Source organism: Ranitomeya variabilis, chromosome 2, assembly GCF_051348905.1.
Source record: "Ranitomeya variabilis isolate aRanVar5 chromosome 2, aRanVar5.hap1, whole genome shotgun sequence".
Lineage (NCBI taxonomy): Eukaryota > Metazoa > Chordata > Amphibia > Anura > Dendrobatidae > Ranitomeya > Ranitomeya variabilis.
In genome coordinates this window covers 36,773,535-36,788,674 of record NC_135233.1, presented here as the reverse complement: position 1 = coordinate 36,788,674, position 15,140 = coordinate 36,773,535, and the positions used below count along the sequence as shown (strand labels likewise).

Genomic DNA, 15,140 nt, shown 5'->3' with positions numbered 1-15,140 from the left:
CAATGAGAATCCCTGAGGGGGGTATTCCTCCCGGACGTCTCCAGATGTAGCGGAGCTCGTTTTCTCAATTAATATTACTTTTCAGATCACTCGTTCAGTCAAAAGTTACGTTTTTTCGATCTCCACAGATAAAAGTTAAAACTGTGGAGTAAAATGTTCTAGAAGTTCACCATTTCTGTATCAATTTCTTACTTTCATATAATAGAAAACGTCATTATTTGCCTCCAAATGATGGAATCCTGCCCCGATGACGCGACGCCCGTCCATCTCCGGCTGCGCTGATCACACCCTCATACATTATGTATCACAGGCTGTGTTATATTATTTTCAGAGTGAACGCCAGACAGACATTTTTTACACCCCGTTCTCTTCATACTTCAGGATCAGAATTAATGAATTATCTATTGATTAAATTCCACTCTAGCAAATCCACCATGGCAAATAAATGAACTAGCCAGGGCACGTGTAGGCCACGGCCAGGCTTGTCAGGGCAATCGATCGGCGGTTAGTAATCTTTGGGGATATAGGAAGAGTTGATGGTAATATGACATGTGGGGAAGGGAATGCTAACAAAGTCTCTGAATGAAGTCATCCCAGACTTGCACCTCACACCGCACTGCTGGAGACGAATGCAAACCGATGTACAGGACATTGTGCTGATCGCATTATAGGTAGAGAAAGAAGGGCGCTAATACTTTTGCAAAGTTCTTGTCTGCTATTAACCGTGAATTGTGTAATATAGAAGGGATAGTCTTGTGGCTCTGATCAGGGGTTTCCATTCCCCTCTTCTTTGATGCTGAGACTAAGAAACTGCAGCTGCATCCCCCTCCTCATCCTCCTTCATAATATATTTACTGCATTACTCCAATTAATTTTCCCAAGGGGGCCACATGAGAGACCATGACTGTTGTGGAGGACCAAACCAATAGACTGAAATTAGTTCTGCTCAATATTAAAGAAGTTGTACACTACTTGGACCACTTCTTCTCATACCCCTCGCTTGGCCCCGATAACATAATAAAGCTTATACTCAACTCCCGCACCGGTGCCGTTCCCGCGGTGTCGGTATCCCTAAGGCTCTCATGCGGTATTTTGACACATGACGCTGGTGCCCAATCCCACCTTTGGGCAAATCAATCATGAAGAGGAAGTTCTGGATTAGTTGCAGCCCAGACTTCCTCTTTTTGATCAATTTGTCCAAAGGCGGGGACAGGGGCGCCAGCGATTATTGGGCTCCGGCGTCATGTGTCACAACACCGCATGAGAGCCCTTGGGAGAGCAGCTGCTGAGACCGCGGGCACGGCACAGGCACGGGAGGCGAGTATAGGCTTTATTATCTTATGGAGGCCAAACATTTTGATCAAGAAGAGGTTATCCTTGTAGTGGACAACCTCTTTAATGTTAACATATTAATTATAATTATTTTTTTAAATTAATATTTATTGTATCACTTAACGCTGAGCAGAATTAAGTAGGTCAACATCTCCCTATATACTGCATGACCACGCACACTGGCCACTAAAATACCGTATGTGCCCACACACAGTCCCCCTATATACCTGTATGAGCCCACACATAGATTGTCTATAAACAATATGAGCCCTCACATACCTCCTATATACAATATAAGCTACATATATACAGTATGAGCCCCACATGGCCTCCTATATACAGTATGAGCCCCCACATGGCCTCATATATACAGTATGAGCCTCCACATAGTCTCCTATATACAGTATGAGCCTCCACATAGTCTCCTATAGACAGTATGAGCCTCCACATAGTCTCCTATATACAGTATGAGTCTCCACATAGTCTCCTATATACAGTATGAACCCCCACATGGCCTCCTATATACAGTATGAGCCCCCATATGGCCTCCTATATACAGTATGAGCCCCCACATGAACTCCTATATACAGTATGAACCCCCACATGGCCTCCTATATACAGTATGAGCCCCCACATGGCCTCCTATATACAGTATGAGCCTCCACATAGCCTCCTATATACAGTATGAGCTGCCACATAACTTCCTTTATACAGTATAGTGGGTGCCCCTACATAGCCCCCTATATACAGTGTGAGATCACAAATATTCTGTTACATGGACCTAAACATCCCATATACATATGAAGAAAAACCACCGCATACTCACCTCCCTCCTGTTCCCCTGTCGCTCTGCTTTGGGCCCCGGTACAATGACTCTCCGCACCGCACACACGATGAAATGACGTCACTGCGCCTGCGGTCTCAGTCGGATACACTGATGTGGAAAAAGTGGCTGGTGTCTCCTCCTCCGCCAATCCATTCATCCGCAGGATGTAGACAGCAATGATAGTGTAACATGAATGGTGGCGGCGGATGAGTGGCAGCTGTGGCTAGTTGGCCACTGTGGCTATCTCGGTCCACCCCTCCTCCCCTTCTTGGTCATCTTCTATTTACTGCTTGTACCAGGTACCTATTGCTTCCTGTGACTTATGTAGCACTAACCAGTCTCGCTCCTCTTTGGGTCTTACAATCTATCCTTCTAATGTATACAAGGAGTAGTAGCTGTTGACATAGAGTTGAAACTGCAGCTGCATCCCCCTCCTACCGTTCAGCTTCTATTTACTGCAAAATACCAGGTGGATTTTTTTCCTGTAATTTATATAGTACTCCAAAGTCTCTGTCCACTTTGGGGCTCACAAACAATAATCCCTATATACTAGTACCAAAAGTAGGAGATCTACAGCTGGAACTGCAGTTGCATCCCCCTCCTCCCCTTCCAATGATTTATATTGCACTCAACAGTCTTTGTCCTCTTTGTGACTTGAAGTCTAACTTTCATATACATGCGAGTACCAATAACAGGGGACCTACAGCTGAAACTGCAGCTACATCCCCCTCCTTCCCTTCCCCCTTTTCCTTTATGCACTGTACAATACCAGGTGGATTTTGGGGATCTGGGAAGGTTTCAAACTGGGAGAGAGGAACTTCGGGCAGTTGGGGGTAAGGAAAAATGCCACTAATGTTTGTACAGACGTCTGTATGGGTGTTTGAGGAAAGTAAGCAATCCGTTTTAGAAACAATACTCCGTCCATCTCCCATAATTCGCCCGACATCTCACCTTGAGGTGACATTCACCATCCTTGGAGAAGGCATCTTTTTAGGTAATCCTTCAACTGTTGCTACTTGTGTAGCGTTGCTCTTTATACACGCGTACCTCGTGCAAGCTTCAACCTAACGGGATACAAATCACAGACTTGTTAGCGCACAAATAAAGGCAATGTCCCCATTTATCAAAATGTACTAATTATTGTCGTCTGGTTTCTGTGTTTTTTTTCTGACATTTCTGATGGTGTTTAGTCAAAGAACTGGTGAGGCTGCAAGCCTATAGGAAAACATAAAATGAAAAATATAAATATAATATAAATAAAATAAAATATAAAGATATCTTGACTATAAATATCATTAAAAAGATATAGTAAATGTACTGTATATATATATATATATATATATATATATATATATATATATACATATATATATATATATATATATATATATATATATATATATATATATATATATATATATACATATATTTTTTTTTTTGTTAGGACATTATAAGAGTTAAAAGTTGAACAGCAAGTTCAAATTTTTCCAACAAAATTTACAAAACCATATTTTTAGGGACCACCACACATTTGAAGTGAGTTTTGGGGGTCGATATGACAGAAAATATCCAAAAGTGACACCATTCTAAAAACTGTACACCCTCAAGGTGCTCAAAACCACACTCAAGAAGTTTATTAACCTTTCAGATGCTTCACGAGAACTAAACAATGTGGAAGGAAAAAATGTACATTTTACCTTTTTTGCAAAAAAATTACGTTAGACCCAAACTTTTGTATTTTCACAAGGGTAATAGGAGAAAATGGACCACAAAATTTATTGTGCAATTTCTCCTGAGTACATTGATACCCCATATGTGGGGGAAAGCCACTGTTTGGGTGCATGGCAGAGCTCAGAAGGGAGGGAGCACCATTTGATTTTTTGAGCGCAAAATTGGCTTGAATCAATGGTGGGCGCCATGTCGTTTGGAGACCCCCTGATGTACCAAAACAGTGGAACCCCCCCAATTGTAACTTCAACCCTAGCACAGCCCTAACTCCAACCTTAACCCCAACACACCCGTAATCCCAACCTTAACCGTAATCCCAACCATAACCACAAACCCAACACCACCCTAACCACAACACAACCCTAACCCCAACCCAACTCTAGCCCAACCCTAACCTTAGCTCTAACCCTAGCCCCAACTCAAATCCTAGCCCAACCCTAACATCAGGTCTAATCCCAAACCTAGCCCCAACCCTAACCCTAGCTCTAAACCCAACCCTAACCTTAACCCTAACGGAAAAAAATATATTTTTTTATTTTAATATATTTACTTAACTAAGGGGGTGACAAAGTGGGATTGATTTACTATTTTTTATTTTGATCACAAAATGAACCAATTGGAAAAATCTCCTACGGTTGCCATACTGTCAGCTGAAAATTGGCATTAAAAATTGCATCAAAAACCTCTGCAAAAAAGCCTAGTGTGAACTTAACCTTAAACTGTATTGCTTGTACTAATTTTTATAGAAATGTAGCACAATTTTTTCACATTTTTCAAAATGAAGATTTTTAGTACTCACCCTAAAATCTCTCTCTTGAAGCCTTCATTGGGTGACACAGCAAGCTTGGGTTATATGCTGCCATCTGGAGGTTGACACTAAGAATACATCTTAGAAAGAAAAGCTGACTCCTCCCCAACAGGCTACACCTGGGCAGCGATGCCTTGCTATTCAGTTTAGCTTAGTGTCATGTCTGAGGCAGACATGGGTCTGTGTTTCAGACCTCTCTTTGCCTCAGATAGGTGAAGTTTGGAACTAACCTTTTCTCAAAAAGTAAAACCTTTTTACAAAATAAAAGCTGATTCCTCCTCAACAGGCTACTCCTGGGCAGCCGATACCCAGTTAGTGCAAGAGTAGTGAGAGGAGCAAAACAAAGACCTCTCAAACAAGGGAGATTGTCATGTTCCCTGATGAAGGCTATGGAAAACAGATTCTTCTAGAGTACCAAAAATCTTCATTTCTTGAGCGCTTCATTGATTCATTCGGGGACACAGAAACAATAGGATGTCGTACAGACAGCAGTCCCTGGGTTGGCAAAACTAATATTAGTACTGCAGAAGGAAGAAAAGCAGTTTGTCAGGTTACTACTCTAGCAACTGCTGCTTAGAGTACCCTTCTGCTGAGATGTGCATCTCTAGACGCAAATGTAATAGCTCCACATAGATGTCGACTGAAGACTAAGTATCAGCCCTATGGAATAGAAGAACAGACGCCATAAGGTGTAAGACCCAGGAGCTTTTGCTATGATCTCAGTGGAGAGTGAGTACAAGTTGCTTGATCACAGCAGACATATGTGTGATTACTGACACACTCAGTAATCGGGGAGCAGATTGAAGGGTTTGTAATGTGACACAGCTAAACTCAGCTGCACTTTCTAATCATGCAGGAAGTTAGACCAGGAGATCAGAGTTAAAGCAGGAGTTCTAACATGACAGTCATGAGGATCTTGAGTAAGTGTCCGTCTACAATGGAAATCCATTGGCACCATGCAATTGTGGTGCATGAGGGGCAATGACTGTCAGCACTAACAGCCCTAAAAATGCTACTGTGGTGCTTGCCATAGGCATTTAAAAGGCTAAACTATTGGGATTAGAGTAAGCTGCAATCTCATCTCAGATGCCAGCAATGTAACATAGGCGGCACTGTATAGAGCGAGTAATAATAATAATAATAATAAAAATAATTGTATTTCTATAGCACCAACATATAACGCAGCACTGTACAATTAAGCGGTGACATATACAGACAATAAATTCAATACAAGGTAAGACAGTTGAACAGTTGCATTAGGAGTGAGTGTCCTGCTCACAAGCTTATAATCTACCAAGAAAATAGGGGGTGCACAATAGTTCAAAAGTGCTTGTTATTTCAGGTCCAGCCATTACTAAATAGGGGTTTTCATATAAAGCTTCATGATCCGGTGATCAGCCCGTGTGTTTAAGCGCAATAGTCAAGTATCAAGTGCAGTTATCATGTGCATGGAGGGAGCAGATTCTGAATAATGTTTAGAAGGTGGGGAACGGGGAAGAGTTAGGTTAGTGAGTTGAGGTGTTAGGCTTGTTTAAAGATATGTGTTTTTAAAGGACGCTTAAAAACGTGGGGGCTGAGTAACAGTCAGATTGTTTGGATAGTGCATTCCAGAGAACTGGTGCAGCACGGAATAAGTCTTGGAGATGGAGGTGCGAGGTTTGAATTATGGAGGATGTTAGTCTTAGATCAGTTACAGAAAGGAGAGCATGGGTAGGGTGATAGAGATGAGGGAGAGGATATAGGGTGGTGCAGAACTGTGGAGAGCCTTGTGGTTGAGAGATGCGTTTATATTATATAATCCATAGTGAATGGGCAACCAGTGCAGTGGCTGGCACAGGGTGGAGGCATCGGTGTAGCAGCTGCACAGGAATACAACCCTGACTGACGCATTTAGAATGGATTGGAGAGGAGAAAGTTTGGTAAGAGGGAGACCGATTAGAAGAGAGTTGCAGTAGTCCAGACGAGTGAATAAGAACGACAGTAAGAGTTTTAGCAGTTTTAAAGATGAGAAAGGTCGGATTTTGGAGATGTTTTAAAATTCAGGTAACAAGAGTGAATGATTGGATATAAAGAATAAAGGAAAGATTTAGGTTGGTGGAGGGAACAAAAGCGAGGAGTTCAGTTTTGGAGAGATTCAGTTTCAGATAGAGGGAGGACATGATGATGGAGTCAGCAGACAACAATCCTTGTTATTTTGTTTTCAGGTGGGGGGTGATGTCAGGGGAAGAGGTGTATAATTGGCAGTCGTCAGCATAGAGATGGTACTGGAACCCAAATCTACTGATTGTCCAATAGGGTTTGTGTATAGAGAGAAGAGGAGGGGGCTTAGGACTGAGCCACGAGGAACCCCGATAGTATGGGGACAAGAGGAGGAATAAGAGACGGCAAAAGATGCAGTGAAGGAGCGGTGTACACCGTATGTCGCTAAAATCCGCATAAAGGAGAACCTGGGACAAACCTTTTACGTTGCGCCAGTAATAACATATTCTCCTTTGTGTTTCTCTATTGCGCAACACAAAAGATGCCAATAACAAACTCAGCTCTGCTACATCTATATCCTGAACCCAGCGTATTGGTGGGGTCGATCTCCCCTGTTACTCACCTGTATACTGTACACTGTATACGGAGCCAGGTCTCCCACTATATAGGCATAGGGTGTCCCACTTGCCATCTCATAGCTCTTATTATCCACGTAGATGGAATATTCTGTGACAAGGCCGTTTGGATGTGCAGGGGGCGACCAGATGACACGTACAGCTGTACTGTTGATTACCACAACCTCTGGAGGGAGAAGACCCTCAGGCTCTGGAATTAATGGAAGAAGCTGAGTACACTCCAGCTGTCTGCGGAGAAGACCTTGTATCTAACCAAATGCAGAATATCAACAAATGGCTAACCGGTCGGCCTGCCGCCCTATGACGGTGCTCCCACACAGCGTATTGCTCGCTCCATCCACTTATTATAGCCACATGACTGTAATAACGCTCCATAATATCATCACTGATGTGTGACCAATGGAACGCTCTCTATTAAAACCAGATTAACTATCAATTGTAGCATTGAGCGTCCCAATCACAGTGAGGCAGCGTGGAAAGCCCTTATATCGGCGTCAGGCTGGATGACCTAAGGAGCAGTAAGTGCGGCCCCCCGTAACTGCGGCATTATCGTTAGGGAAATGATCTAAAGTGTTGATAATCACACAGTAGTTAATATCACCATCTCATTTAAAAATTACATTCCCAGCACAGGGGCGGCCGAGATAAACGGGTCAAGTGTTATTTTTTTATCATGTTAGCTGGATATATGCTGTACGGATATTCTATAATGAGATAGAAAAGATGGCGGTGACCTCTGATATTACTGGGGGAATGAAAATCCTCACTGATCGAGCTTTTCTAATGACCTGGAACTCTTGGTGGGAGGCGAGGACATTATTACACTTTTTAGAATGAGTTTATATAAAGTCAGAAGATTAGCCAGAAACTTTTACATATGATCAGAGAAACTAAGCTGAGCATTATCTGTCTACGTATCCATCCATCCATCCATGTATCCAGGGCCGGTGTCACCACCCAACGCACCTGGGCAAGTGTTTTTTTTTTAATCCATGAGTACACGGCGGCCATATTAGGCTAAGTACACACTTGCGTTCGGCTGGTCTGCGTATGGCTGCGTACATCCTCCCTTAAGCTCTGCCTACTTCCGCATGCGTTCCCTTGCAGTCGACGGGCATGTCAAAACGCCGCATGTGGACGCATCAGCATACAGCAGATGTCCCTGCGTACCCAATGTTCAAGATAGTTACGCAAAGCAGGATGCATGCGGAAGTAGGCGGAGCTTAAGGGAGGATGTACGCAGCCATACGCAGACCAGCCGACCGCAGGTGTGTAATCAGCCTTACTACATCGATGACTATGGGCATTATGCTACATGGAAGACTATGGGCTGTGCATTATACTACATGGATGACTACAGGCAGTGCAATATACTACATGGATGACTATGGGCTGTGCATTATATTATATTGATGAATATGGGCTGAGCAATATACTACATGGATAACTATGGGCTGTGCAATATACTACATGGATAACTATGGGCTGTGCATTATGCTACATGGAGGATTATGGGATGCGTTATACTATATGTGTGGTATTGTAGAATTTACAATAGATATCATTCATGTAATGTAAGAAGTAAGTGAAATCTTTGGCATTGTACTATACCTATATTTCTCTGCCGTATCTGTGCATCATGAATTGTGGTATATGTTAAAGGGGCCACTGAGACTCTTTCGCCTGGGGTCCACGAAAACCTGTAGCCGGCCCTGCATGTATCCATCAAGTCATGGATCTACTGTATGTATCTAACCATCTATCTATTCACGTATCAATCAAGCAATCTCTGCCTCCATCTATCAATCTATATATTTCATATCTATCTATCATCTATCTATCTACAGTATCTATCTATCTATCTATCTATCTATCTATCTATCTATCTATCATTTATCTATTATCTATCGATCATCTATCTATCATCTATTATCTATCTATCTATCTATCTATCTATCTATCTATCTATCTATCATCTATCTATTATCTATCTATCTATCATCTATCTATTATCTATCTATCTATCTATCATCTATCTATTATCTATTATCCATTTGTCTATTATCTATCTATCTATTTCACAAATCTATTATCTATCTATTATCTATATTCTATCTATTATCTATCTACAGTATTTCACAAATCTATTATCTATCTATCTATCTATCTATCTATCTATCTATCTATCTATCTATCTATCTATCTATCTATCTATCTATCTATCTATCTATCCATCCTGTATGTATCTCATATTTACCTTTCCATCTCTTATCTGTTATTTTGGATCTTCCTATCTATACACACAAGAACAGATGGAGTAATATTTCTGTTCTGATGAATCTCCTCGTACACCTGACCTGGTGAGGCCGGGGTAGTAGTCACCATTACACACAGATCTGCTGGGGTCTCTGCGGACCACTTTATTGATCTCTCTTCTCTTCTGAACTCAATGATGCATTTAGGAATTTTAACATTTTAGCCCCTTTTTTTCCTGCCGGTTTAATAACATGACTGGTTACATCCCTGCAAAATCAATCCATTTACAGACTGAATGAAGTGCTAACCTCCATCTAGGGTGGTGACGCGCTCCCAGCCGCTGCTTATACTGTGAGGCCCATTGGAGACCTCCACATAGAGGTGATAGTCGGTGTTGGGCTGTAATCCACCAATCACTGCTTGGTTCACATCCGCAGGGAACGTCAGAGACTTCTCATATCTGGATGACTGTAGTACAATCGTGTAGTGATCGACATCACCTTGTAGGTCTTGTAGGGCTGGAAAGGAATATATATAATCAGTATATATAAATATCAATTATAGATATGAGTGAGAGAAACAGAGGGAAAAACAGAGCGATAGATGATAGATAGATGATAGAAAGAAAGATAGATAGATAAATAGATAGATAAATAGATAGATAGAGTTAGATAATTGATAGATAATAGGTAGATAGATGATAAATCGATAATAGGTAGATAACAGATAAATAGTTAAATAGATAGATAAATATATAAATGATAGATAATATAGTAAAAAAATAGATAGATAATATATACATAGATAATAGATATATAATAGATAAATAGATAGATAATAGATAGATAATAGATAAATAGATTATAGATAGATAATAGGTAGATAGATGATAAATCGATAATAGATAGATAGAAGATACTGTAGATAGATAATAGATAGATAGAAGATAGATAGATAGATAGATGATAGATAGATAGATAGATAGAAAGATAGATAGATAAATAGATAGATAATAGATAGATAGATAGATAGATAGATAGATAATGGATAGATAGATAGATAGATGATAGATAGATAGATAGATAGATAGATAAATAGATAGATAGATAATAGATAGATAGATAGATAGATAATAGATAGATAGATAGATAGATAGATAGATGATAGATAGATGATAGATAGATAGATAGATAGATAGATAGATAGATAGATAGATAGATAGATAGATAATAGATAGATGATAAATCGATGATAGATAGATAGATAGATAGATAGATAATAGATAGATAGATAGATAGATAAATATATAAATGATAGATAGATAATAGATAGATAGATAATAGATAGATGGATCGATTGATAGATAGAAGATACTGTAGATAGATAATAAATAGATAGGCAGATAGTCAATAGATAAATGGAAAAATTGAAAAATAATGGAGTATTTGTTTTAATCACATGTAGCTTTTTGTTTCTGTCATCAGGTCCCATATAATTTTTCCATTAGTGAAGATGTAGAACTTACATGGTTTGGTCCAGAAAGCTTGCACCGCAGTGTGGTTTATTGCCTCTATGGTCAGATCACTTGGCCTCTTTGGAGGACCTGGAAGGGTTGTTGCTGACACTTCGGGGCCAGATGTAAATCCCACAGAATTGTAGACAATCAGCCTGTATTCATAGGACGTGTACCTGAAGCAGGAGATGGAGGTCATGGATCTGCTGACTGGGGAACGTTATAGACAAGATCTCGGCACATCTCTTACATTTGCGCTTTGTTTCTTGCTACTTCCCTTTCTGCAGATCTTTGGGTCACAATGCAAGTGTCAATGTAAAGATATTTAGTCACCAATTTATGGTTCTGCCCAAACTTGCATCAATCCTTACTATTTGGTTAAGGACACACAAAACTATATCAGTACAATATCACAGCACGCTAGCCAAACCCCTGGGTGGCAACATGTAGATACATATAGAAGAAACATCTCCCAACAGAGTATCACAAAATCATATTTCTTGCTAAAAGCTGTTCATCTCTATAAGTATGACCAATCTAGTAGGAACTTTGTTGACAATATTTTTGGTCTCACCAATCTGTCTGTCCTGGAAATCCCACGTCTCTGATTGGTCGAGGCCGCCTGGGCCTCGACCAATCAGCGACGGGCACAGTATCGACGTAGATGTCATAATGGTTGCCATGGCGACGATGATGTCATAAAGGTTGCCTCGACCAATCAGCGACGGGCACAGTCTGCCGCGAATTCTGGAATCATCATTGTCCATATACTACGGGGACATGCATATTCTAGAATACCCGATGCGTTAGAATCGGGCCACAATCTAGTCTATATATATAATTGTCTAAGGGTTTTTCTGTCTGTCTGTCCTGGAAATCCCGCGTCTCTGATTGGTCGAGGCCGCCTGGGCCTCGACCAATCAGCGACGGGCACAGTATCGACGTAGATGTCATAATGGTTGCCATGGCGACGATGATGTCATAAAGGTTACCTATACATGGCGACGATGATGTCATAAAGGTTGCATATACTACGGGGACATGCATATTCTAGAATACCCGATGCGTTAGAATCGGGCCACAATCTAGTATTCTATAAAGAGCTTGTACTGCTTTCATTGTGGTTTCCCATCATTCTTTGCTACAGTGCCAACCTTCTACCCCATAGTTAACAACTGACAAGGATCCTGATAATATTACTGCTTTTTTTACCACCATCCACTCCTGGCGGGATATTAAAATGGCCAAGTGGCCAATAACCTGTGTCGGAGTATTAGTTACAGGTTCTGTTGAGAGGAAGAAAGCAGGAAACTCCCGTGCCTCCAATTGGATGTAGCAGTTCTCATGATTTCAGATAAAAAGACAAACCAGAAATTCCAATGGCAGACACATGTTTCAGGGTGTTTAACCCTCATCAGTGCAAAGCAGTAGGACTGGCTTGGCTAGGTGAGAGGCTCTTTGGGAGCATAATGTGTAAAGTTTCTTTTTGTGGAACTTGTCAAGTCGGAATAAGCCAAAAAATGCTCCTCTGGGAATTTAAATAGTATTAAATATTAATCGCAATAAGAATTAATATTGTTTAGCATTTAAATACCAAAAGGAGCAAATCATGGCCTATAAGTCTCCATACGCTGACTTGCGTGGCCTACAACTCTCCTTACTCTGACTTGGCAAGGAGAAACAGTACCCAATAGAGGTTCTGTTGGTTTCTTCTCTAGTTGAATTATTAATTTTTTTTATAGCTTCTGTGTCTTGACCCAGACTGTTCCTGGACCTTGCATTTTGATCCATTCTCTAGATTTTCACTTCTCCATTTTCTGACTTCTGGCTCTGAGCTCTTCCGAAGTCTCGCTTCCACACTCTTCGTTGACCTCCTAGCTCTTACCCCAGCTAAGCTCTTGTCTTGCCTTCTTGCCTGTCCAGGTCTCTCTGTTCACATGGAGTTCACCATTGGCACTGTATGTATTACTCTACATTCCTGCCATCTAGCTGCCAGTTGGAGATTATTTTGGGGACCATAATCTGAGGATTTCCCTGCAGCAAAATTCATACTTTCCTGCTGGAGTTAAGGGTGATCACCTGGTGATCCTTCATATTTCATAGCTAAGTATGGGCAGTGCCAAACCTGCTGTAGCTTAAGGATCCATCTTCTAGTCTGCTGACATAACAGGCAGCTTTTGCCCAGCAGTAAAATGTGCCATATTTGGACCCCCTACCTATTGATAAAATGAGGGATTTATCTCAATGTCATGCTATGGGTGGATAGGGCAGGACACAGGCAGTAGAGGACCCCTGTACGAGCCCTGCATAAGTGTTCCCTCTTATCCCATAGATCATCATAGAGAAACTAATTATTTATCTCTTTTTTCGGGGTCTGGTTCTCTCTGTTGTTCTCCACGTTGGGTTTTTCACATTGCTCAGAGTGGATCAAAGACATTGTTTCCCTAGACCTATTTAAGACTCATTGACAAACACACATTTGTGTCTTGAGATTGAGACTTTAGTGTTCCTTCTTTGGTTTGCTTTTTTACCTGTATTATTGGGTTTCAATTCACATCCATTCCTGCTGGTTTTCTGTTATGATCTGGTGACCTTGGAGCCGCATGAAAACTTTCTCTGGAATCGGTGGAACCTATACTGACCGCAAATCCTGAACTAACACCGCAACTAGAAGTAGCCGTGGGGTGTGCCTAACCAACCCTAGACACCTCGACACAGCCGGAGGACTAAATACCCCTATAGATGGAAATAGGAATGCTATCTTGCCTCAGAGCAGACCCCCAAAGGATAGGCAGCCCCCCAAGAATAATGACTGTGAGTAGGAGAGGAATAGACACACGCAGGTAGAAAACAGGATTTAGCAAAAGAGGCCACTCTAGCTAAATAGGAAAGGATAGGACAGATTACTAGGCGGTCAGTATTAAAACCCTTCCAAAAATATCCACAGCAGATAATACAAAAAGTTCCACAATCTAACTAAAGACATGGAATGTATATCTGCCACTCAAGAGAATCCAACAAGACTGAGAAAATACTGACACAGTCTAAGCTGGACAAGAAAACACAAAGGAGAGGACTGAATTGTGAAGCACACAGCATGTGTGCCACAGGAAAAAAAAAACAGACACTTATCTTTGCTGATTTGGCAGAAAGGCAGGAGGAACCAGGCAGAGGTCCAACACCTCCCAACAACAATTGACAACTGGCAAGGACTAATGAATCCTGCACACCTAAATACCCCAGTCAGAACTGCAATCAGCAGACACACCTGACCAAGGCTGCAACCCAGGGACAACTGCATTACCACCTACTACCACCGGAGGGAACCCAAAAGCAGAATTCACAACAGTTTTCCCTCCATCTGTTTGTCTGCTCTTGAGTTTCCAGTTAGTCCTAGCCCCAACTATTCTTTGTATCCTCTGGAAGCTGCACCAACGCCTGGGGATCCACCTCACCTAGTGAGCCCTTACAACTCTACTGATCCACCACTAACTGTGAGCTGTGAAGTTTATTAGCTTATACCCTTACATACAAACTAGTTGACAATAGGAAATTGCCTTAAAGATGACACTGGGCCCTCTATCCCAGCTGATCGTGCTTCCGTAAACTACTCTTCTGGTGCTCAAGTTGATGTTGAGAACTTTTGCACTTTGGTTGAAGTCATTGGTGTGGGTTTGGGTCCTGAGACTCCCACCGAATGCTCAAACAAAGGTGCAAAAACTTTCATCTTATCCTCAAGCTCGATCAGAGTAATATATGGACTCAATATAAAGTCTTTGGGTCCATACACAGGTCTGCTTGCCATCAAGAACAACCTTCTGCCTTTTGACTTGAGCATTCGTTGGAAGTTTTAGGACCCAGAGTCCCTGCAATCAACGCTATTACTAACATTTCTGTCTCATCCATTTCAGTCGTCTTTCTATAGCACTTCTTTTCATATAACATTCTCTATTGGACCAATGGCAATTCATGTCTGATGAAGGTCCAAGTAAACGATCGAAACGTTACAGGTTTTTTTTTTTTGTTGTATTGCCTTCCAAAAAATCTGAGATAAAATTTCAG

At 41.3% G+C, this 15,140-nt stretch overlaps 1 protein-coding gene across 1 annotated transcript in view; it reads right to left on the bottom strand.

Annotated features, from left to right (window-relative positions):
• Positions 1 to 15,140, bottom strand: part of USH2A (usherin) — a 930,843-nt gene that overhangs the window by 277,779 nt on the left and 637,924 nt on the right. The window contains exons 43-46 of the mRNA XM_077281431.1: positions 11,091 to 11,254; positions 9,874 to 10,083; positions 7,297 to 7,499; positions 3,110 to 3,222 (exon numbers count right to left, since the gene is read on the bottom strand). Coding sequence (XP_077137546.1) covers positions 3,110 to 3,222; positions 7,297 to 7,499; positions 9,874 to 10,083; positions 11,091 to 11,254 — 690 coding nt within the window. The remainder of the gene's footprint in view (positions 1 to 3,109; positions 3,223 to 7,296; positions 7,500 to 9,873; positions 10,084 to 11,090; positions 11,255 to 15,140) is intronic.